This window comes from Condylura cristata, unplaced genomic scaffold (assembly GCF_000260355.1).
Source record: "Condylura cristata isolate star-nosed mole 26May11 unplaced genomic scaffold, ConCri1.0 scaffold00030, whole genome shotgun sequence".
Classification (NCBI taxonomy): domain Eukaryota; kingdom Metazoa; phylum Chordata; class Mammalia; order Eulipotyphla; family Talpidae; genus Condylura; species Condylura cristata.
In genome coordinates this window covers 18,909,796-18,935,670 of record NW_004567131.1, presented here as the reverse complement: position 1 = coordinate 18,935,670, position 25,875 = coordinate 18,909,796, and the positions used below count along the sequence as shown (strand labels likewise).

Below are 25,875 nucleotides of genomic sequence, written 5' to 3'. Positions count from 1 at the left end.
AAAAGTACCTTCCCTAGTATTTCTTTTCACAAAAGAAACTTTTCAGACTTTGGTTTTGAGACCTTTTTCTATGTATGTATTATACACATTACAAACACCATTGCTGAATTTATGAGATTACTTTTTTAAAGCAAAAGTGTCATCTTTATATATTTATGGTTCTCCAATTTTTTAGTTCTACTATCAAAGACTTTTAAAATGTTCTCTTATGAAGACACAGAAGCAAAAAATAAGACACAATGCCAAATTTCTACTAAAATTTCTTTCAATCAATCTGACTTAATTGTAAATTGTTTTATAACAAAATAAGTTCTTTATATTTCCTACTATTTCATCTTGAATGAAAAACAAAAAGGTTCCAGCACTTACTAATGTATTGTAGCTTAACAGAGACACAGATTATAAAGTTCATTCAAAAAGTATTTTAATATAAACATCACTTATAAACAAAACCAAATAATGTTGATATTCTGGTTTAAAAAAATTCATGGTTTCTCTAAAACACTAAGATGCCACCTCAATAGTGATTGCTTCACATTTTCCAGTCTCTTGATCTGTGCATGTCACATGTAAAGATCCATCCCTAAAAAAACAAAAAGTAACAATTCATAAGCTTATTTTATAAAACATAAAGTCCTCAAGGAATTATTTGAGGACTGAGTACTTAAGAGACGGTTTTAGCTTTCCCAAAGATTATTAAAATAAACCATTTTTTTTTTTTTTGTATCATACGCTATGATTATATGGTGGTCCTTGCAAGTTTTCTCCTAGACCACTGAGGCAAAATTTGTATTCCTTGAAAACCCATGATGATAAACTGATCTTACCTTTAAGACTATGTAAGTACAGGGTGCATCATGCCATTTTCAAGCGCAGGCCAAGACAAACCCACCCTAATGAATTCTTTATTTTTCCTAAGTATGGCTGATGAAACGAGTTGTTTATGTTAATTTAGGAATAATTTACTTACAAATCACAGTGTGAATGATGAACTATTGTTAAGGAAATCATAATAATAGCTGGATTTAGTTAGTAATTTATTTCCCAGAGAAATTTCTATAATGGTAGAGAAAAAAACTTAATTCCTTTCATGGATAAATAATATTAAATAGGCCTTAAAAAATTAATTTGAAACTGATAAAAATTATGCCACTAATTAGTAAGGATCAGTATGCATTACAGATTGATTATAAAATAATTAGTTTATAAAAAAATTTAGTCTCTTAGTGAGTATTCTTAACACCATAAGTAGTATAATTTTTATACCTTTTCATAGTAAGAACAGCTAATATATCACGTAATCCATTTTCTTTTTTATCTAAATCCTGGAGTACGACCTGTTTATGCAAAAATAATACAAAGACAATTCATTATTTTAACGTATTAATGAACTGATGATCAAATATTCCAAAACTCAATCTTGCTATTACAAAATAAAACCATTTAAATTGGGGAAGTTTTTGGGCCCTCCCTGGTGGTGCAGTGGGTTAAAGCACAGCACTAAGAAGCTAAAGCCACTACCGCATGAGTTCAATCCCCGCCTGCCCCGGAGGTGACCACATGGTGAGGCAGACCTCTCCTGACCCACCCGCTGCTCCCCTCAGCAGTGTACTTCGTGGATCTGCCTGTTCTGCTCTCTGCTCTATCTCTGGTGAATCCTATCACCCTCCGCATCTCTGGCCTGTATCCCATTTCTGTGTGAATAAATAAATAAATCTTTAAAAATAAATAAATAAATAAAATAAATTGGGGAAATTTTCAATTCTCCTACCATTTAAACAAAGTTAGAAAGTAGGAGTTAGGTATTCTTTTTTTAAAAAGATTTACTTATTTACGCACATAAGAACTGGGGTACAGGCCAGAGGTATGGGGGAAGAGGGTGAGAGGATTCACTAGACACAGTGGGGAACAGATCAGGCAGATCAACTGATGTACTCTGCTGAGGGCAACAGTGGGCAGGTCAGGAGAAGTCTGTCACACCATGTGGGTCACCTCCCTAGCTGGGGGACTGAACTTGTGCTGCAGTGGCTGTGGACAGTTTCACAGTGCTGTGCTTTAACGTCCTGTACCACCAAGGAGGGCCTGGAGTTAGGTATTCTTAACTAAAAATGTGTTCTTGGGCCATCGCTGGTGGTGCAACGGGTTAAAGAACAGCACTATTTTTACAGGACACCCCAATGTGAACTGGGTTGCCTGTCTGTTGGTCCTCACCTGTGCACTTAAGATTCAATTGTACCATGGATACACACAAAAAGGTTCAATAATGGGTTTACTTACAAGGTGGAAGGAAAAGGAACAACCCAGGGAAATAGAGAAATACAAGTTAACTAGAGTGCCCTACCAGTTCTGCTGACTTGGATTCCACCAGCACGCTGAAAGCCGATCAAGAGCCAAATGACCAGCTGCAAACCACCAGGGACCCCTGGAGGCCACATGACCAGCTTTATCCCAACCTAGCTGCTCAGTTTCACCCTCACATCCCAGCATGCTTCTCATTGTTATTGATGGGATTTGTAGTTCCAGTATCTGGAGTGGGGGTGGAGTCCATTAAACCTGTATCTGTTACACTATGAAGCTATTGCAGCCACTGCAGCACAAAGAGTTTGATCCTCGGCCAGGGAGGAGACCCACATGGCATGGCAGACCTCTCCTGGCCTGCCTGCTCCCCTCAGCAATGTACCTCATCAGTCTGCCTGTTCTGCTCCCCATTCTGTCCCTGGTGAATCCTCTTACCATATCCCCACCCCCAACACCTCTGGCCTATATGGCAATTCTGTGTGTATAAATAAATAAATCTTTTTAAAAATGCATTCTTTAGAAGGAGAGCATGTAAGACAACTAATATATTTGTTCTTTTTAAATATCATGTCCTAGACTAAAATGATTGTTTCTATAAAGTACTATTTGTCTCAAAAAAATAAAGATTATTCTTTTAGGTAATTAGGTCATTATCAGTAAAATGGAAATTTTTGTTAAATCTTCTAAACATATATATAAGTATTTTAAGTACACTTGGAAAGTGTACAGCAAAAATCTTTGGGATTTTTAGTAAGAGATACTAACAAGTTTACTACAAAATACTTTCATTTCCTGAAGAAAGGTATACAAATGAACCAAACCAGGCAGTGACTCTTCAAATTTTGCTAATATTAAGTTTTATGACCTTGGGCAGATACTAACTACCTTGGTTTACTCATATTAAAAAAATGGAAGATTAGAACTGCTAGAATCTCTAAATGTTCCTTTTTTTTTTTTAATTTTTATTTATTTATGTATACAGAACTGGAGTACAGGCCAGAGGTGCAGGGGCAGTGAGAGGATTCACCAGAGACAGAGCGGGGAACAGAACAGGCCAACTGATGAAGTACACTGCTGAGGGGAGCAGCAGGCGGGTCAGGAGAGGTCTGCTGTGCCATGTGGGTCACCTCGGGGTGGGGATCAAACTCATGCTGAAGTAGCTTTAGCTTCTTAGTGCTGTGCTTTAACCTGCTGCGCCACCAGAGAGGGCCCTAATTCTTCCTTTTTAAATTCAGTGTTTTGTGACTAATTCCCTTCTTTGTGGCATCTGTAAGGGAGGATACCGTGATAATAATTGCAGTTTCAGAATAGTGCATGAAGAGTAAAGGTAACAAATGTTCAGCTAACGAAACAGTAAGACTGACTCCTATACATAGAAGTGTAGAAGTCTGGTACATCAAATAGTGTTTAGGCTTCCCAGTGACCTCAGGGTTAGTCTCAGGGCAACCACTACTGTGGCCTGAGTTCCAGCCCCTGCCAAGAGCTAACCCATATGGTGCAGCAGACCTCTCCTGTCTGAAAAGCTGCTTCTCTTAGCAGTGTATTTCAATAAAATTCGCCTGTTCAGCTCCCCATGCTGTCTCTGGTGAATCCACTCAACCCTACATACACCTCTGGCCTACAGTTCTTATACGAAAAAGCTTTTATACAGTTACAGTACTACACAACAGAATCATCTTGAAGAGTGTTTAAAAATTTTAACTAAGTTAACTCAGTAGATTCTAAAATTTTAAGTGTGAGGTAGAGCCCAGACATATATATATGTATATGATTGTATTATTCTGTTGCTAGAATTATAAATAGACATAAAGCTAGAGATTCTACACATTTTCTATGTTATCTATATTTATTTTTACTGAAGTAATTTATGCTCATACATTGTGCTATTTATAAAAAAAATTCAGTATAAAGTTCTGGAAAATAGAAACTCCTCTTGTTATTCTCACACCTACCTATTTGCTAAATTTCCTCAATACAGCTCAAATACTTGTAATATCTCCTGTGGAGGAAAAGCTAACTAGTTTCACATGACTAACACACTGTCTCATTCCATGTATTTACCTGCGCAAACTTATTTTCCTCTTTTGCAGAGTTTTCCCCCTCAGACTCATAGAGTTCAAGGCAAACTGAGGATATACTTCCAGGGGCCTGCAATGTGTGTTGTCTTCGAGCTGGCAAAGGAGTCCCTGATGGAAACAGTACTGTGAAACTGTTGGCACCTGATTCATCCACTCCCTAACAAAGAAGAAAAATAACATGCATACTTATCTTTACAATTATAAAAAAAAACTTACGATTATAAATCCAATAGATAGTCCTGGCTGATAATCTACAAACTATACATACACCAAGAGAAGAAAATGACATTTAATCCCAACCACTTTTTAAAAGAAAAAAAACCTGAAACATACCTACTAGAAATTTAGAATTAAAATTACTTAGCATTGAGAAATTAACATGTTAGGTAAGTACTAAACACAAGACTCTAAGAAAGTCATTAAGAGTAAAATTATAGGGTCTCCCTGGTGATGCAGGGGTTAAGGCTCAGCATCATCAAACTATTGCCGGTCAATGCAGTGTAAGTTTGCTCCCCAGTCAGGGAGTTAACCTACAAGGCACAGCAAACCTCTATCTCACCTCAGCAGTGCACTTCAGTAGATGTGCCTATTGTGCTCTCTATTCTGTATCTGGTGAATCCTTTTGCCCACTCCCACCCCCAACACAGTTCCTGTATGCATAAATAAATTACTCTTTAGAAAAGAGAGTAAAGGGCCCTCCCTGGTGGCACAAAGGGTTAGAGCATAGCTCTGTAAGCTAGCTGCAGCCACTGCAATATGAGTTTGGTCCCTGGCCCTGCAGGTGACCCATATGGCATGGCAAACCTCTCCTGACCCACCCAATGCTCCCCTCAGCAGTGTACTTCCTCAATCTGCCCGTTCTGCTCCCCACTCTGTCTCTGGTGAATTCTCTAGCTGCCCCTGCACCTCTGGCTTAAACCCCAGTTCTGTATGCATAAAAAAAAATTTTTTTTAAAAGGTAAAATTATAAATTTAATTATTTTTACTAGTATACAAAATTTTATTCTAAAATAATGATATTTATGACAATAAATTTGGAACTAATTTTATGAAGAAGTAAAGCTCAACATACCTTAACTAAAATGTCTTTGGCTGAACATTCTATCTTAAGAGAGTCTTCAACTGAAAGACTTTCTTTCCCAATAAGAATTCCTGCTTCTATAGCAGCACCAATAGGGATAACTTCATCAGGAGGAATAGAATTTAGAAGCTCAACAGCTGGGAAAAGATCTTTTATCAGCTGCTGTAGCCTTGGAATTCGAGAAGACCCTCCACAAAGGACAACCTAGAAAATAAAATTAATTTTCTGTTTTTAATCTTTTGTTCCTCACTATTGAATATAATGTGCTTGATAATCTTTATCACAAGAAAATGGTAAAATGAAAGAGCCCTACTTTAACATTATTTTATATTATACATACCATGTAAAATGACAAGTCTTAATCACAAATATTCATTTCAATCAATACATTATAATGTTCTACAGAAATGACAAAATAATGACATTCTCTATTTGTGAGAAGAGATTCTTGTTTTCATGAATGAACCAACTGAGAATATTAAGGAACAAAAATTTACAAACCTTCATCTTAAGCTCTTAGTACCATTTAATGACTCTGTTATCAATGAAGAACTTCATATGAAATTTCTCCTTTATAAGGGCCCTCCCTGGTGGTGCAGCAAGTTAAAGCACTGCACCAAGAAGCTTAAGCCCCTTCCACATGAGTTTGATCCCCGCCTGCCCCGGAGGAGATCCACATGGCGAGGCAGACCTCTCCTGACCCGCCCGCTGCTCCCCTCAGCAGTGTACTTTGTCCATCTGCCTGTTCTGCTCTCCACTCTGTCTCTGGTGAATCCTCTCACTCTTCGCATCTCTGGCCTGTACCCCAGTTCTATATGAATAAATAAATCTTTTAAAAAAAAATTTCTCCTTTATAAGCTTATCCAACTGTCACGTGACGGATGGGTGCCCAACTAATAGCCAGTGGGGCTTACATTCATGAATCCCAGAGGACTATATGAAACAAAAAACTAAGACTAGACTTCAAATTCTAGAGAAAAGCAATGGCTTGTAAGAGTTAAAATATGAGTTACTGAGGCAGACTGTCTGACTTTCAGTCCTAGCTCCCTCATCTACAGACCTGCCTTATGACTTTAAACAGTACTTAACCTCTTCAAAATCTTCAATGTCCTCACCAGAAAATAGAAATAGTGTATACCTTCTGGTGCTACTGTGAGGATTAAATGTTTTAGTGCACTTAAAGCCTTCTTTCCCTCCCTCTTCCCTTAAGAAGATCCACACATCCCCGCCCATTACCATACTTCTTACTTTGCGACCCCTCTCTGTAGGTGGAGTAGATTTCCATGTCCCATTGTCAGGTCTGGCCTGAATCTTCAGGTCTGGCTAACTGAAATGTGAGTAGACTAAAGCACACCAAATCCAAACTGAAGCATGTTCTTGTTCCCTCCCTCTTTCCCTCTACCATGAGAACTGCATTTCCCAAACAGTTACTACTCTAACATGGTTCTCTGAATGAAATAAATGAAGAAAATAGTCTTAGCAGGGGACCTACACCCAACTTCCAACATGTATGAAAGGTGAAAAAAAATCTTTACAAAATCACTAAGATATGGGCATTGTTACTGTAGCAAAGTCAACAAACTAAAGTGCCTACAGTTAAAAGAGTATCTGGAGTGAATCCACAGCAATCCTAAGGATGAGTTCAACTTTAATTCAAGCAATTGAGAAGTGATTCATTTATGGGGCCTAAAAGTTAGGGCTTAGAGACCCATTAATGAAGGGGGGAAAAATTACAGTAACTGACCATCTAATCCACATAGCAATACTACAGAGTAAGTTATACAATTTAAAAGGTAGGGCCTCTCTGGTGGTGCAGGGGTTAAAGAAAGAACTTTCAAACTATTGCTAGACATTGCTACCTGAGTTTGATCCCCAACCAAGGAGATAATCTACATGTTCACCTCTCCTGTCTCACCTGCCGCTCCCTTCAGCAGTGTATTTCAGTACACCTGCCTGTTCTGTTCCCCATTCTGTTTGGTGAATCTTTTCATTCCTTCCCCACACCCCCACCTCTATTAAGACTCCAGTTCATATATGCATTAAAAAAAAATTACTTAGAAGGCAAGTCTTATTCATCTCCCTAATAAGAAAGACAAGTAAGCCTTAGGAAATTAAATGATTTGCCTAGACTAGCAAACTACACCACCATGAGCCTTCCCATTCAAGTGGGTCTGTCTCCAAGCTCATTCACTTCCTACAATCCCCTTGCTATATTATGTGTACTATGTTATTTTATTTTGCATAATTCACCTCCTTATCCCCAAACACCTAGCACATGTAGCTGTTCAAAAAATACTTACTGAACTAAATTAAAAAGAACTCCCCCAAAAGTTTCTTTCATACAGTGTATACCAAAGTAGCTAAAATATACTTTCCAACTGTAGACAAAAGGAAAAAAAGGTATCAAGTATCTGTCAGATAAAAAAATTCCTTCTGAACAAAGATGGAGTAAATGAAATCAGAAACTCTGAAAAAAAAAATCGGAGTAACAGATCAAGCAATTTAAATTATTAAGCAAAAAGATACTTCTGTCTATAAAATGCCTCTACCCTAACAGAACCAAAATTAAATATTAAACGACATGCCTCAAAATAAGACAGCAGTAATATTCTGATTACATAAAATAGTTGCACAAGTAATTTTTAAAAAGATAAACAATTACATGGGCAGAAAAATGAAATATCTATCTACACACAAGGAAATAAACATTTGCCAAATACCAAAAAACAAAAATACAAGTAATCCTTAAATAATTTAAAGTCAAAAAATTTTTTTTCCAATTTTATTCAATGGAAAACATTTAAATGAAACTGTCAGGAAAACAAAATGTATAATCTTGGTCAGTGAGTTCAATTTTTAGAAATTAACTGAAGGAAATACAGTTTTAAGGTATTTATACTCTTTGATCCAACAATTTCAATATAGGATCTATCCTAAGAAATAATCCTACATATGGTAAAAGCTGGTGACCAAAGGTGGGCATCATTATTCCAGGGCATGGAAGAACCATCCTCAATAGAACAATGAAATTATTCATGGCACTTTTTGTTTTATAGGGCATTACGAATTTTTTTAAGATTGTGCTTATAAAGACTATGCAGTAACATGGGAAAAGGAAGTGATTTTAATATTACCCAAAGAAAATACAATACAAAATTATATATACAAATTAGAATAGTAAACGTATTCTAAAACAACACTGACTGACTTGGAATTTCTGAATTTCTTATAACAATAATTATTTTATTTTGCTAATTAAAATAAATTATTTTTATTTTTTATTTAAATGAATAAAAATATTTGAGGAAAAAGGGAGACATAAAAAAAATGAGTGTTTCTGAAATCTCAAAATATTTTCTTAGACAAGCAAAGAAAAGCAACTGAGTGTACTACTCTAGGTTAAGTTCTGGTTATGCTACTCACTAACAGCATGACCACCAAGAAGTTACCTATTTCTCTGTACCTGAGTGCCTCACTTATAAAATGGGGATAAATAACAGCACCTGCTTCACAGTATCATTGTTGAGTTTTCAACCAGTTTGTCCATGTAAAATAGTTAGAAATAGGGATGGCACATAGTAAACATTCAAATACTCACCAGTCATTGCTGACATATTTAAAAAATATATATACAGAAAGGAACTATTAATGCTAGGAAAACGAATATACATAACTAAAAGTTCACTACAGCCATTAATCAAAATGTAATAAATTTTCCTAATTAACACAAGCTCAGAAAATGTCTAACTTCATAAAAATATTCTTTTAGTACTAATGGTCTATTTCCTAAATTCCAAATCTAAAACCACTCCTAAATCAAGAAAAATTTAAAATATTAATTACCTTGTTGATATCATCTGCTGAAAATCCACTTTGTTGTAAGAGTTCTCTGATTGCATCTATGCATTTATTAAAAAGTGGAGAACAGAGAAGCTCAAATCTTGCTCTATATACACACGCAAACACATACACAAAGAAGAGAAAGTCACAGAGAAAAGGCTTAGTACAATTAAACAAAACATCTTTTTCTTGTGAAAAGCTGTAAAACTTAATGAATCAAGTTTTCCTAATAGGTGTATGACCATAACAGGAAGTTTAATACCTAGCAGTACAAACCCTGGGGGGAAGAGGGAAGCTAAATTATTCATCTAGGAACGCACTGAAGACATTTAAGATCAAATTCAGGCGGTGGAGTCTTGCTGTAAAACTGTCCATATACAAGATTTCAATTCAACACCTTTTTAAGCTCCTAGTTTATAAACTGTTCTCTCTAAAGCCCAAGATAACTTTCTGTGAACTACTAGCAACATGAGGCTACTGAACACCTGAACTTTGATGAGTGCCACTGAAAAATCAAATTCTTAATATTATTTACTTCTAACTAATTTAAATGTAAACAGACACAAGTGGCTAGTGGCTATGTTAATGGACAATACAGTTAAAGCTAAACTACAAAGGTCAGATGAAGAGAAAATTTGGAGTCAGTGTTCAAAAAATAATATAAGTACAACGGTAAAATTTTTTGTTCTGTTTCCAAGTCACTCATTGTTAGGAAATTTAAATAATTTTAACTAGTGGCAGTTGTTATTATTGCTGGCATACATAACACAAAATGATATGGTAATGTTTTCCCTTCAGACATTCTGGGCAAAGATGCAAGCCCATTAATAACCAATGTTTTGGGTTACCTAAAAGACTTAAATATTTAAAATAATTTGAAATCACTAAACGTGTGCAACAAAGCTATTAGAATGAGGGGCTATCTGGATAAGATCAATTCTGTAAGAGAAATTTAAAATTTCCTACTTCAAATCTTTGCTCACATTTCTTTAAAAGATCTAGGATGCCTTTTTCACACACTGCTATTTGTAGCTATAAAATTAACATGGCAAGTAATCACAACTAATTTAATTACTTTGGGAACAGTTTGGTGTGGCAAAAATTTGACCTCAGAAGTAAAGACAGGAAAGCTCTCCCACTGATTGATCACTAATAAAACTCAAAAAGAACAACAACAAAACACCCAATGTGGGAGAATTATATCTAAACATGAATGCAGCAGGCATTGTTAAAGACATTGTGAACATTAGTTTTACCTGGACACATTGCAGTCAAAATCTTGACCTTCATATAATGAGTCGAGGAAACAATTAGCACTTCCTAAGGTTGACAAAGAATGCTTTGCAATGTCAGCACTGTTCATCAATTTCATCATGGCTCGTGCATTTCCTCTCACATCATGTTTGAAAGATCTAAATTAAAAATAAAATCTTTGAAGTTTAAAATGACTAGGTCATTTAGAATTTATTATAAATGAAATGTGGAGAATCCCTATTAGGATAATATTAATTTCATGAGTCAACATTAATACCAGATCTTAGTATTTTTTTTCCCAACCCTCTAAAATTTCCTAAGAAAATTCTCTGCAATTAAAAGGAACTCCTTAAGAAAAATGAGTAACTAATATACTTAGAAATTTGAGTTGCTTGCTGCACTCTATGATGACAATCTTAAGAAAACAGAGTAGTCATCTTTTTGCAGGTGAGAAAAGGTCAAAGATTTATATAACTGGGTCAAGGTTCACACCTCACATTTGTAATCACAGCACACTCATTACTTAATAGCATAGAATTACTGTCCAGCAGTGTAAAAAAAGTTTCTTCAGAGAAATTGAACAAAATATCTCCAAAATAGCTAATTTTAAAACTCACTGTAAATAGTAATCAATGGATCAGTTTCTAAAGATGTTTAATAACTGGACTTGTAGTAAAATTAACAATGCCCTACATCTTGAATTGGAGCACCTTTATAACAAAAAGAAGTATATGTATTTATTAAATAAACACTTTTTATCAAAGATAAAAAATACTCTTTCAAGCTACCTTATTTTTTTTAGACTAGCAATGTGTAAAATACAACTTTATATATTTGACTTTGATATCAAATATCAAAGTGGTTAGAGTTATATCTAGCACAATACTACAGTATTCCTTTGATCAGTAGATTAGTGATTAAATGTACACTATATAAAACATTAAGTCACTGGAAGGTGACTGTGACAAATGTAATTTCCATTGGATCTGAACTTTTAAAACAGTTCAGAAGCTAGTAAGTTCTCAGTGCCTTCTTTACCTAGACATAAAAGCAGAACATGAAAATTAGAACACTGAACCAAATTCACAATGATCCAAGTTCAATTTCTGGTAGTCTCTTACACTAAGTACAAACCCAAGGACACTGCTGGGCAATTTGGTTTCTGCTTTCCCTCATCTACCTAGATAGGTCATTTTAATTCTAGAGACAAGCCCAAGGCAATGAAAAAACACAGCCTCCTCTAAGTCTTTGTTTTTGGTTTAAGATTTATTTATTTATTTATGCACACAAGAACTGGGGTACAGGTCAAAGGTGTGGGGGGTGAGAGGATTTACCAGAGACAGAGTGGGGAGCAGAACAGGCAGATCTACTGAAATATACTGCTGATCCTTCTCTGAGTCTTTGAAACACTTTAAAATAAATCAGGAATAAAGAAACTTGAAGAGAAATTCAATCAAGACAGATCATCAAGCCCATTAATACCCACCTCTGAAACTCAGTAGCGAGATACTGTGCTAAGGTTTCTGTGAAATGTGTACCTCCAATGTTGTCATCAGTATTTGTTGAAAGAACTCTATATATTCCACTGTTAACTTCTATGACACTGATAGATAAGGATGTTCCTCCAAGTTTAAACACCAAAATATTGCTTAAAAGAAAGCATGAATAAAGTTAGGAAAGAATCACATTTTAAATCCTTGGTTGGACATTAGAAGTCACTTAGTTTAAACCTTATAAATCAGAAATGAAAAACTGAAAAGTCTCTCGCATGAATAACAAAGTTGTCCATAATCATGACTCAGTGATAAATCAAATCTAGAACTCATTTTTTAAAAAAGATTTATTTACTTATGCATACATCTTGGGGGTACAGGCCAGAGGTGGGGGGGAATAGGATGAGAGGTTTCACGAGACAGAATGGGGAGCAGAACAGGCAGATAGACTGAAATATACTACTGAAAGGAGTGATGGATGAGACAGGAGAGATCTGTTGCACTATGTAGGTAGCTGCCAGGCTGGGGATCGAATTCATGCTGCAGTGGCTATGGATAACTTCATCGTGCTGTGATTTAACCTCTTGTGCCACCAGGGAAGCCCCTAGAAATCAGATCTTCTAATTAAGTCAAAGTTCTTTTTTGCTTCATTTTGCTGGTAAAACTATTGTTTTAAGTAAATGGAGTTCAGAATATTAACTTTTCAAAATAGATTCTGGACTATAATAAATTATAAGTGGGCCTCCCTGGTGGCATAGAGGTTAAATCTCTGTGCTATTACCGCTTACTGCCTAAGTTCATTCACTGGCCAGGGAACTATCCCACATATGGCTCAGCAGATCTCTTCTGTCTCATCCACTGCTCCCCTTAGCAGTGCATTTCAGCAAATCCACCGGTTCTGCTCCGCACTGTCTCTGATAAATCTTCACTCTCTACATTTCTGTCCTACAACTCAGACTGCCTATGCTAAAAGAAGAAAAAAGCTCACCAAATTATGAGAGAATAAAATGAAAAATCTTTGTGTTAGTATTCTCAAGTCATTACTGCAATGACACATTCTGCAAATATAGAACACATTCTGCAAAACTAGGAGCTAATTTCCTATGTATCAAAATTCATAATTTCTGAAATCTTACATTTATCTAGTGAATTTAAAAACAATTTCTTAGTGATACACACATATTAGGTTCTGTGAAATATAAGGAGAGAAATAAAATAATCATGTAAAATTAACATATCTAAACTAACTACCCTAAAGTTGCATGATGTCAGGTCTGAATTAATTTTCCCCATAGTCTCATGATATGCCTGGTCTATTAAGGCAAATATGCTGACTAAATTAAGAGTTGTCATACTATTTCATACAAAAGAAGTCCTAAATTCCCATGTTAGATGTTATCACATCTCCTACCAAGACGAATCATATAAAAGCATTCACTGTTTCTGTGTTTAATAATTTGAATTGACAGTAAAATTAACAGTGCTTTTGAGTCAGAATAAAAATTTCAAATCTTCCTCCAAAGAGAAAAAAATATGAGTGACAAAGGGCAGAAAAGCTCACGCTTCCTTTTGTTATGCCCTTTCTCTCTTTCCTAGGACATCTTTCTCATCTATTTAAAAACTCTAGACAAGAGTTTTTCATCCATAAAGGCTTGGAACTGTAGCATTACAGAACAATCCCTATTTACACAGTTGCTACAATCTAAATTTTTTTCTGCAGTGAAGAACTTGAAGTTGCAAACATGGTTTTTACCTTTTTCCAGTGGGGGAGTCTTGCCCAATTCCGTATGCCAGAAGGGCTGCAGATGGTTCATGGATTAGCCGCAAAACATTAAATCCAGCAGCTCTGGCAGCTTCCCTGTAGACAATTTGCTTTTCATGAATTTATCATCACAACAATTTCAAATCTGTATTTTTAGAAACGCTCTGCTAAAGATTTTAATCAATAGCACGTAAGACTTCACAAGTAAAACATGAAGGTTAGTGATCTTTAGAACCAAGATAATAAAATACAAATAGAAATACAAAATAGAAATAGAAGAATACAAGTAGATCATTTTCTGTCTAAAATAATGTCTGTTTTTTTGACAAAGAAAAAATGTGATTATATTGACTAAGGAAAAGAGAGCTCTCAAAGAGTCCACATTTACACATTTAGAGAGTAATGCAAGTCTATAAAACCTTTTAAAATTTTCCAATTTCTTTATATAGATCAGTCTTTGACATTCTATAAGTTCAAATGTATAAAGTAACCCTCTGCCCTAGAAGTAATTTAGATGTTTCCTAAAGTCCCACAGAAAACTCTGTATGCAAAAGTATGTATGTTCACCAATAGAGTTCACCTAATAGTATGTAAAAACTAAGCACAACTTTTTAGATGTTTATATCGAAGGAGAAAAAAATAATTGCAAATATTTTCTCACATGTATATTTTTATATAATTCCCACATAAATATTAATTATATAAAACTAGGACAAAGTGATCCATAAATATCATCTTAGCCTGCTAATTAAAGACATTTCTAATCAAAAGAGCTATAAAACTACACCAACTATTTTGTTCTTTTGGCATTTCATAAAAGACAGAAAATATTAATGATCATTACACCATGCTTTTTATAGCATACACATCAATTTACAAATATAATTTTACTGTATATTTTCAGATGCAATTTGATCTCTTACTATAGTGATAGTGAAATTTGTATTTCCTATAACTAAGCAAAGTACAAAGCCCTTATCATACTTACCCAAGAGCATTTTTTTGCTTTTCCCCAAAATCAAATGGAACAGTAATAACAACATCATTTGCATCGGAGCCCAAGACAGAATGTGCTGTTTCTGTGTATAGAAAATACATATAATATATAAATAAATTCTAATACAGAAATATTTCATGACTTTCTGCGGTTTATTAATTTGTGCCAGAATTGTTCTCACTATCAAGATTCTTCAATTCACTTGATTGCCCCTTCTCCCACCGCTACTGTTTTCTTTGCTTGGTCTTTTAAATCATATACTACCTATTGTGGTTCTGGATATCATTTGTAGACAGGGAAGTAGGCACAATTCAAAAGGCCTGGTTCTCCAAAGTTTCTACCATTTCTCAATTTAGCTTTGTTTCATAAAGAATAAATTTCTAATGCATCAATGTGAAGACAAAACAGCATGCTAGTTCTACACATTAAAGGGCTGCCTTCCATCCTGCAAATTTATAATTCCAGAACTACAGTAAGATTTAAAATAATCTACTTCACAATTTCCCAAATTGTTCCACAGAAAGTTAGTCAGCTTTACCTAATAACTATTGGGAGTGTAATGTCACTCTTGGAGAGAGAAGTATAATACTCACTATTCACCAAGCATGACAACTTTAAGAACCTTTCAATATGCTAACCTGGCCCAATCTATTTACATTGCTTCTAGGGAGACCAAAGTCAGAGAAGGTAAGTCATTTAACCAAGGTCACATGGCCAAGGGGAGGCCCAGTCAGGTTTTAGATCTCATTCCTGCTAACCTGCTCAAATCAACAAATACCTCTTTTTGAAGGTGAACTTTTAGAAGATCTTTTTGTTCAATACCTTTCATTTTGCTAAATATCAGTCGGGCAACATCTTCTGGACTAACAAATTTTGTTTCTTCTCCAGTATCTATTTCATATCGTAATTTCCCATTTTTTGCAATGACCTATAAAGAAATTATGAATGTGTTAAACAAGAAATAGGGCCCTCCCTGGTGGTGCAGCAGGTTAAAGCACTGCACTAAGAAGCTAAAGCCACCTCAGCATGAGTTCAATTCCCGCCTGCCCTGGAGGTGATCCATATGGTGAGGCAGACCTCTCCTGAACCGCCCACTGCTCCCCTCAGCAGTGTACTTCAACCATCTGGCCTGTTCTGCTCCCCACTCTGTCTTTGGTGAAACCTCTCACCACACCTGCACCTCTGGCCTATACCCCAGTTCTGTATGCACAAATAAACGAATCTTAAAAAAAAAAAAAACAAGAAATAATTTAAGCAAAAACTCAAAGTTCCAAACCAATATTAGAGATCATGACCTCACCAGCTACTCTGTATAACAGGGAAGTAATAGAAGAATTATACTCACTAAACATTTACTTTCGGTGATGTATTTCTGAGCTTGTGGATCATCAGAGCTGCCCAATAAAGACAAAACAGTTAAGTATTAAAATTAGCATTTTTAATATGTAAAGTTTTAAGACTGGATTTTTCAATACCAGCAAAAAAAATATGAAAATGGATTTTAAATTGCTTATTATTTAAAAAAAAAGCTTCAAATATCAGATAACAGAACTAAGTAGAGCATTTGCAAAGGTTATAGCAATTCTCTTTTTGTTAATCTTTGCATTTCACAATAAATAGCTCTTACTTGTTCTGATCGTGCTGCTATTAACAGATGTTATACATTTGGGGGGGGTGCTTTTTCATAATATCAACGTTTATGCCATACACTTTCACATCTGATTCTGAAGCCCCAACCACTGAGAGGAAAAGGACAAAAAGGATGTAAGACTGCAAAGTAAGGGCAAACCAGAGTGCCTAACACCACACTTGTTGCTTGGTTTCACATGAATCAACACTCAGACCCAAAACAATGAGGAAAAGTATGAATGTTACATACAGAAAGGTAGAACACTATAGTATATATATCTATAATGTCCCATACAAAGTAGACACTAATTATTCATGGCAATGAAACAATTAAAATGAGCAGTGTGCTCAAAATAGTAACACCAATTTATGCAAAATACAAAATGTTTTCACATTTATTACCTCACTTGGTCTTCACAATGTCTAAGTGGGGTTATTTAGTTTGGTAAGTATTAATTTAGGATTAACAGGTTTATTGGGAGAAAATAACTTACAAGCTAATAAGGGGCAGTGACACTGCTTGACTCCAAGTCATCTCTACTAGGCTAGTATTTGATACTGTACCACTGTTACTGCCTGGCACTAAGTACTTCTAAAGTACTTCTGCATCTTGAACAGAAACAGGAGTCCTTGATTCAATTTCATCCAGCAATTAAGATGAATTAGACTTTTCTATTAAACCCTTTTCTAAGGGAGTTGTGGCAATTCTGTTTAGAAATGTCTTAAATGTTTAACAAGAGGTGAAAATTATAGGCTAATTATTGAAGGATTACTAAATATATGCGACTATATCCTGTATGAATAAGAGGAAGACAAAAGGGGGTTAAATGGATTAATTCAGCTTAAAACTGTCTGGAATACTAGCAATTAGCACTTAAAAATTGATAGGAAACAGGTAATTTAGTTTGTCTAAAGTCACATGACTAACAATCACAAAGTTGCTGGTACTCAGGTCTTTCAATATCCTATCCACTAAACCCAGTTTCTTTTTCTAAATCTAGTATTTAATACCCTGGACAATTATTTTAAGGGTTGAAACAAAGATGAATATAATAATAAATTTTTACACTAATACTACAATTTCAGCATGGTGTTTGTTGAGAACAGAATTTAAGTCAACCAGGATAATTTATCCTATTATCCATAGGTCATCTATCATTCAAAATAATTCTCAGGGAAGGATATTTTATGGGATTAACAGAACTCTTAGATATGGAAAATTATTTCTCCATTGTCATGTAAAGAGGAACTTTCTCAATGAGGAAAGAAAAACATGTAGCTTTCAGGGTCATATATATGCAAGACACTGAAGATTAGTTAGCAGAGAAGCAGAAAGCAGAGAATGATGTTGAGAAATGATCACGGATAACGCCAGAAAACAGGGGACTGACCCACAACTACATACAAGTAAAAGCTTTATTTGTCCATACCAGGATCCATTACTTAACAGAAAAACAGAGTGGTGGGTGATATACACAGCACCTCATTTACATGACTGTCTTTAGGAGGCAGCGTATACATCCTACCACCTTTCCCTCACCACCTTTCCCAGCAAGGTCATTGCTCTTCTTCCTCCACTGTTAAGTGAATTTTGCAGTTGGCAGGCCACAATCAGGGTGCACACAGGCTAACTAATGTGCTATAAGATATTCTTTTCTATGGTCACAAGATAGTGCATTCTACTCTTCAAAGTATTTTTATTCATTGGTTTTGGCCTCACAGCATTCCTGTGAGGTAAGTAGGACAGTTATTAGTTTCCATTTTCTAGGAACCTGAGTTGCAGAATGGTGAAATGACCTTGCTAAAGATGGAGATAGTATTGGTGAAGCTAAGAGCTGAGGAAGGATTTCTAGGTTGGTGTTCCAAACAATCTCCTTTTATTACAATTTCCCATCTCTTAACATTTCAACCAATTTGTCTGTTTCTTCCTTCCACGTCTTTCCCTTTAGGTTTTGTCCTACATCAAGCTTACTTAATCCACTAGATTTTCACACTATTGCTTCCAAAGTTTAATTCCACTTTTATACTTTACCACTTTTTATCTCAAGTAGTTCCTTGCTTATACACTTTGCTACATTAATAGATTAACAAAGTACAGGCCTAACTCTCCAAGTACTTTCTTGCTTTTCCAGAAAGTCTAGCCTATCTCTATTAGTGTGATCCAGTTATAATTGCACATATCCTTCCATATAGTGGTCTAATAATTGAGAAAATATGTATGTACTATTTCAATACCTTAACATGTTCCTTTCAAGGAAGGAATATACTATTTGATGTGATACTCAGAAGTCCATGAGTATATTAATTACACCACAGAATATGTCCCTATATAATTGCTACCAACATTTCAAATGTACACTAATATGCAGTTGTAAGGAACATATTTCAATTAAAATTTCATTTTTATTTTGTCATTTGTTAGGCTACTTATCATAGAATTTTTTAGAACTGAAAGGTACTAGAAAGCTCATGTATTACAAATCCCTCATTTTAGAGACAAATCCCTCATTTTAGAGATAATGAGGCACAAAAAGGGCAAATGTTTGCCTGCCCAATGTGACAAACTGTGACAGGATTAGAACCCAGAAGTTCTAGATAGATTCCATTGTATTCTTACCTCACTAGCTGACTCACCCCCTCATTCATCAGTTGCTTACTTACCATCTACTTATGGTTTCAAAATATGCTATTTTGACTATTTCTCCACTATTTGTAGCTCCAGTATTTAGGAAAGGACTCAGGTCCACATGTAAAACAAAATCTCTCCCAAGCTGTTTTCCCCCTAAACTCTAGACTAAAGGAAACTTTTAAATTCCAAGAGTTCTAACCATATTTTCGAAAGTACTAAGTGAACCACTAAAATCTTTAATGATGATCAATAATGGTTTTACTTCTACAGTAAGTAAATCGGAAGTATGGCTCAATACCTTCATTATCTCCCAAAGGAAGTGTGTTTAAGGTTAAAAGGTATATGTTGTGAGCTGGTTAGGAGTTATTACAGGTAGTCTTTACACACAACATCCTCAACTACCATTTTTTAGTTGACATAAAATCAACTTATGTCTATACCACTTGAAAAGTATCTTTGGAAAGTTCCCTAGGACTTGATTTATGTAATATATTTGAAAGAAAAAAAAATGCTAACAGAAAAGCATGAAATTAACTAAAAGCTTATTTCCCAACTGATACCTAAAGTGTTTCCATGATGTTCGAATGGAAACCAAGACTTAGATACATAATGCATGTAAAGGAACCCACATTATATGGAATGCAAAGAATTTACTTACATTTATTATTTTATAAAACAGCCAGTATCAAAGACTCTCAATATGAACCACAACATACAGTTATGGTTCCCTGTCAGTTCTTAATTATATCCTTATAGTGACAAGATACTAAGAGCTAGTAAAATGGAGGGGGAAATGGTTTGGCTGTTAAGGTTTTTACTAGCAAATATGTCAGACACAGCAGTGAAAATCCAAGAGATAAAGGTACAAATACATATTGTATCTAAATTAGTCTAATGAGCTATTGAGGGATTTCTAAAATAAAGATCTCAAAATCCAAGGATTCAAGCAATGAAGTAATGGCATACAGACTACTTCTACATCTTGTCAACTAATGTGCCTTAACCTAGCCTTCCCTTGGCCAGGTCATATGCATTAATAACTTACAAGTGTATAGTGCTTTTAAACCCTTTCACATCTATAAGCCTTTTGATCCTCACAACAACCCTGTGAGGTAGGCAGGTCAGGAGTTATTACTTAGCCCCCATTTTACAGATGAGGAAACTGGTAGAGAGGTAAACTACACTGACAAAGCCATGTTTAATGAGCTCTCTGGACTTGGTTCCATCAATTTTCTACTGGGCCACCTCTCACATTTTTGAAAGTTCTTTCACTTAGCTTGGAAAAGTATATATATTACTATGGCATATTAATGGTGCATCCATTTTTTCTGAGGACATGGAAAAGGAGTCAGGGTACCAGAAGGCAATGAAACTGTGTTACTACCAGTTTTAGGAAGTATACTCTTTTGTAATCAGTTCCTAACTTTTGGTATTAGAAATTAACCTCTGCAGCAATTTTTCAAGCCCTAGCTGAAAAGCACCGGTGGCTTCTTCCACGGCTGTTGCCAAGCGTCTGACTGCAATCACAGCATCCCTGCGGAGCTCGTTGGCAGTGTCTTGCTGAGCACTGGCCTCCTCACCAATAGCAATCAGCCTGTCCAATTTTTCTTCCTCACGCTTTGAAAGTTCTCGTGCCAATCTCCTGTTTTCTGCCAACTCAGCAGCAATAGTCCTGGCCACTGACCGCCTTCTTCGCCTTGCCCACTTTGGAGGGGGCTCACTGGTCAAAGGCCTATCCCCACCAGAAACAAAAGGAACTCTGGAGGAGGAGACTGGAGGCCGCTGTGGGGAGGCCACCCCAGGAGTGTTTCGGCTCGTGCTGGTGCAGGGACTGGGCTCACCGGACACAGCCAGTCTGGTCATGGGGCTGCTCTGACAGGGAGCAATTGTACCTCTGTAAAGGTGGTGGGATCTGCTGTAGCTGGGGGTCCCTTGAGAGCACCCTGAAAAACAAAGCAACAATGTTGCACAGAGGACATTCCTGCTAAGGGAATGTTTAGAGCCAGCAGCAGAATTGAAAGACAACTACAAAACTATGGTAGTTCTTGGAAAGGCCTTTTTCTACAAAGGGTTGGGAAGACTTTATTTCCTTAATCTAAATATTCTGATCTGTTACATTCTTATCTCTCAATCCTCCCCAACCCCGTCTTCTCCTGAACCCCTTTCCACATAGTATTCAACCCATGCTATATTCACAAATTCCTAAGTACTCATTATTAATAATGGCTAAATTTGCATGGTACTAATGAGTACTTCTAGGTTAAAAGAGTTCTAATAACTTACATACTTAGGGTAATAGCTTTGAAAAACCCAGAGTCCTTTATTTTACCATTAGTTTAAAAAAAGAAGTGGGAGAAAGGTAGCAGAAACAAGGGCTATCCTGACCAAATACCATCCAAACACAGACTGCAATTTAGAACCAAGTGACTCTGGGACCCCAATCCTTCACATACTTAGAAGTTACCTGCACCCGAGGATTCATCCCAGGAGTCATCAAGGTCACTGGTTTCTTGCATCTGGTCACTGATTCTCAGTTGACAATCCTCATCTGATTCCTTAACTGTTTTCAAGATAGGCTGATGATCTGCTGCCTGAGTCCTTTTTGCTCTGAGAATGCTGATTCCCTCTTCCCCTGAGGTGTCAGAGGCCACTAAATTTTGATCACAGTGCTTGGCCCAAGCAGCATCCTCCATTAAGTTTTCTGGGTCAGTCACTATCTGATTTCGGAGAAGCTGATCCAAAGTATCATAAAACGGACAGTGTGGAGGATCACTCATACTTGTAGCATGGGCAACATATGCCTTTAAGTATAATGCCTTCAGAACTTTAAACTTGGAACGGCACTGACGTTCGGTGCGGCGAAAACCTTCCTGCTGCATTCGTTTGGACACAGCCTGATAAACATCTGCATTATGATGCACCGTCTGGAGGCGTTGAATATACTCTGCCTCGCCTAATATGGAGAGAAGAGTTCGTGTCTCCTGTCTGGACCACCGGATGCCCGCACTGCTATTGGAACTGGCCATAGTGGACTGGGAGGGAAGGCTAGCTGAAGGAAGCTCCTGGGCAGCAAGGTGCAAATCTCAAGGTGTGGGGAAGCTCTGTGAATTTCCAGGAGCCAGCCGATTCTTCCCTCTGAGAGCTAATTGTTGAGGAGTCTGGTCCAAAGGGCTAATTGCTGAGAAGCCAGGTCCAAAGACCGCATTTCTGGCTGGAAGGCCATAGGGGAATGAGAGTTACAGGGAGGGTGTAAGGATATTAGTGGCAGTAAGTTAAGTGGTACTACCTGTAAGTAGGTCACAAACAGGCAGGATGTCAAAACTGAGAAAGCCCCGTTGTGGAAGTTGGCCCGGTATGGATACTGGATGAAGGGCTACAGAGGGCCATACTGGGTTCGTAACAAGGGTACTGGCTCCTCCACAAAGGGCAGAATGCTTCCAAAGCTGAGACCTGGCACAACTGCATTATCTGTAAAAATGTTTCTTTATAAGTAGACAGATCATAGGAGGAAATACCTGGACCACAGAACAGCTCACTCTGGAGAAGTGCTAGCAGGACCACAGTGTAGCATTATGTCTCAAAGGAGTTCATCTTTTACTAGCCTAAGCAGCATGTGGTGGCTAGGTCACCCATCTGGCAGTCACCATTGTATTCCTTTATTAATAGATACCAGTTCAGGGCCAGAAAAGTGAGCTTAAGTTGTTCCTGCTAATACAAAGTTTTTTTTGTGTGTAATAGGGTAGAAAAACACATCATTACCCCAACCATCTGCCCCAAAATAGTAGCATAAAACAAACAGGGGTACTAGGGGATAAATACTTTGGAAATCTTTTATATGTTGGTTGTACCATAATCAATATCCTGGTTATACTATAGTTTTAAAGATGTCAACCAGTGAGAGAAAGTGGTAATATAATGGACCTGCCTGTATTATTTCTTACAATAGAATGTAAAGTTACAATCATCTTAAAATATAAAATCTAATTAAAAAGCATACCGTTGATCATTTACAATAATTCCAGTTTTTCAGATCTATGTAAATATATCTAGCTAAAACTCCACTTTATTCTAGAGTCTACAATTTGAAAATTTTCAACACCAACTGAACTTAACCCACCAATTTACTTTCAATAACTCCAGTACTAAGTTTTGTTAAGAGGTAATGGATATGGAAGTATATTAATCACCACAAAAATTTGAATTTCTTCTAAGAATAGTAGTGTTTGGTTTAGTACATAGATACCACAAGGGAAAAAAATGATTACTCAGTTCAGTTTAACTAACACAGGTAAGGGCTAATAAAAAAAATCTGCAAGTATAAAATAAATAACGAATGCACAAGTGAACAAAGTAGAAAGAACCTAGAGAAGAATCAGAAGACCTGAACTGCAGTCCTCTCTAGCTTACCCCTAGCTAATTATAACTTCTGGATGCCTTGATTTTTTCAATCAACACATGGGGTGGGGCAGACCTGTCCTGTCAATCTTGCAGGGATTTGAGTGAATTAAATAAAATGGTAGATATGAAAGCATTTTGAAAATTTAAAAACACTATATCAAGTATTATTATGCTAGTGAAAATGAAAAGCCTTAATTACTATGGCAATCTATAATTTGAAGAGACAGAAGAAGTCTGGGCAAGGAAGCCTCTTTAATCTTTTAATTAAAGTTACAACAGATGATTGACCTGATTCTTACCTAAGACATTAATTAAGGTGTTCTTCTAATGATTAAATTTGTAAGCCAACTGGAAAAGTTAGTTCCCAGAAAGTGTCACAAAAAAAGACTTGAAAAAATTGGTAGCTTCTACATAAATTAGGGCCAATTAAAATAGATTTTGTAAAAGTCAACTACAGTGCAAAGAAATATAAAAACATGAAAGCTCAAATGACTACCTCTGAATGACAGATTATCAAAAGTAAATGAATGCTGGTATTTATCAATACTAACAGAATGTTAGCATGAAGAACTGTCTGAGTAAACCCCTTTCTTAAGAAGATTCAACACTAATAATCCAAAGAAAAAGTATACTGGATGGAATACTTTCTGAAATGACTCAGTCATTAATACAACAAAACAGTTTCTAGTTTCACTTCACCTTATGCTTAGACCTATGCAATTTTATTACCATATATAGAAGTATTTTTTTATACTTTATATTAAAATATATTTTATTCCATACCTTCTGCCAAGGATCTGCTTTACTTTCATCACTGTATTTGAAATATTTCTTATTCTACTTTGTTTTGCTGCCAATCCGACAACCTGAAAAAGAGCAACATATTACAATGCATGCAATTTTAATTTTTTTCAAAATACAAAAATAGTAGAATTAGTACCTCTTCATTTTCGGAGTAAGCAACAACAGCTGGAGTAACTCTGTCACCTGCATCATTTGCAACCACATCAGCCCGGCCATCCTAGAGAAAAATATACCATATTAGTCCTTTTGAAATGAAATATATAGTCGCATTAGCCACATTCAGAGGTATGCAATCTGGCGTTATTTTCCAAATAAGTGGAAAGAAGCATTACTATATCAGTGTTTTTAACTAGCAGCTTTAATCGGCATTGTTAATTTTCTAGACTTTTACAGAAAGCCTACATTTCACGAAGAAAGGCCCATTTCTGGTCTTCTCCGCAGACAATAAATGGATTAAGCTTAGCAACAATCTATAATATAGATACAATAATATGGGTTGTCTTTTTTTTAAAATTACATCGCCTTCCTTCTTTTACTACTAAAACTTTCTAACCTTTTCTTCAAATTAAATAGTCTTTTCGGCCTTTCCTTAACAATCACTTGACAGTCAAAGGTGAGATTGGGAGCAGGGGATTTATCACTTCCACCTCTCCACAACGCCTTGTCAAGATCTCATTTTCAGAAGGCCGAGTCAGTACAGTGCAAGCTCACAACGTGAACTCATTTCGCGGAATCAACAGCTTGGGTTCCAGACAGCGGCCAGTCCTCCCCTTCCCGGCAGACGTCCCGACATCTCCGGGTCCCAGACGTTCGGGCCCCCTCCCAACACACTGCAGTCACGACGCCTCGGGATCCGCCCCGCGCCAGTCTCCCTAGTCCATCACGTACCGGAGACCCTTCGGGACTCCAGCAGCCACGACGCCCCCGGGAGAGCACCTCTCCGAGCTCCGGCGCCCTTCCACATCCCAGAGATGCGCAGGGCCTCTCAGGACCCAGGCGTTCCCGAGACTGCCCCCCTCCGGGCCTCCGGTGGCCTTAACTTTCCCGGGGCCCCGCGCGCCTGCGTCGTCACTGCCTGGGTCAGTCCGCTCGGTCCCACGCCTGGAAGCTTCCCCGGTGTAACGCCTTCCTGAGAGACGTTCCTAGGCCGACCACACACTCTCAAAACCCCGTTAAATAAACTGACCCCGCACCCAGAGAACAGGGTGGCCGACATTAGCCCGTAGTCCAGTTCCCATAAAGTCCTCACCTTATAGACGGCCACACAGGCTGATGTGCAGCCCAGGTGAACTCCGATAGCCGCCATGAGGCGGCAGAGGCGGCAGCAGCAGTAACGAGTGGTGCACCAGCGGCAACAGCTCCGGGCCTCGGAACAGCCCCATCAGGCACCGCGGAGATTCACGTTCGCGCCCGCCCACTGAGTCCGATCCATTCGCAGCGGCCTCCCGCGTGGCCGCCAATTAGCGCGAAGGTCCCGCCTTCCCGGTCGAGAAGTTGGCGAATAGATTTAGGGCTTCTCTCCGCCCCTCTGGGTGCAAAAAAAAAAAAAAGTCACTCGGTGTGCAAAGGCGCGCACGCGCCTGTAGGGAAAAGACGACGAATGGCCCCGCCC

At 37.1% G+C, this 25,875-nt stretch overlaps 1 protein-coding gene across 2 annotated transcripts; it reads right to left on the bottom strand.

Moving 5' to 3' along the window:
* Positions 1 to 365: 365 nt before the first annotated feature.
* On the bottom strand, positions 366 to 25,789 carry HSPA14 (heat shock 70kDa protein 14). Of its 2 annotated transcripts, XM_004691259.1 has the most exons (14): positions 25,513 to 25,789; positions 24,400 to 24,480; positions 24,243 to 24,325; positions 16,149 to 16,197; positions 15,626 to 15,731; positions 14,795 to 14,885; positions 13,798 to 13,902; positions 12,038 to 12,199; positions 10,554 to 10,709; positions 9,301 to 9,403; positions 5,449 to 5,661; positions 4,360 to 4,533; positions 1,267 to 1,337; positions 366 to 583 (listed from the first exon to the last, which is right to left on the bottom strand). In XM_004691259.1, exons 1-14 carry the CDS (start codon positions 25,567 to 25,569, stop codon positions 505 to 507), a joined length of 1,530 nt encoding a protein of 509 aa, XP_004691316.1. In that variant the 5' UTR covers positions 25,570 to 25,789; the 3' UTR covers positions 366 to 504. The 2 variants fall into 2 exon arrangements, with proteins under 2 accessions (XP_004691316.1, XP_012586847.1); XM_012731393.1 differs by lacking the exons at positions 24,243 to 24,325; positions 24,400 to 24,480; positions 25,513 to 25,789 and adding exons at positions 20,506 to 21,004; positions 21,526 to 22,236 and having other exon boundaries at positions 446 to 583.
* Positions 25,790 to 25,875: the final 86 nt, after the last annotated feature.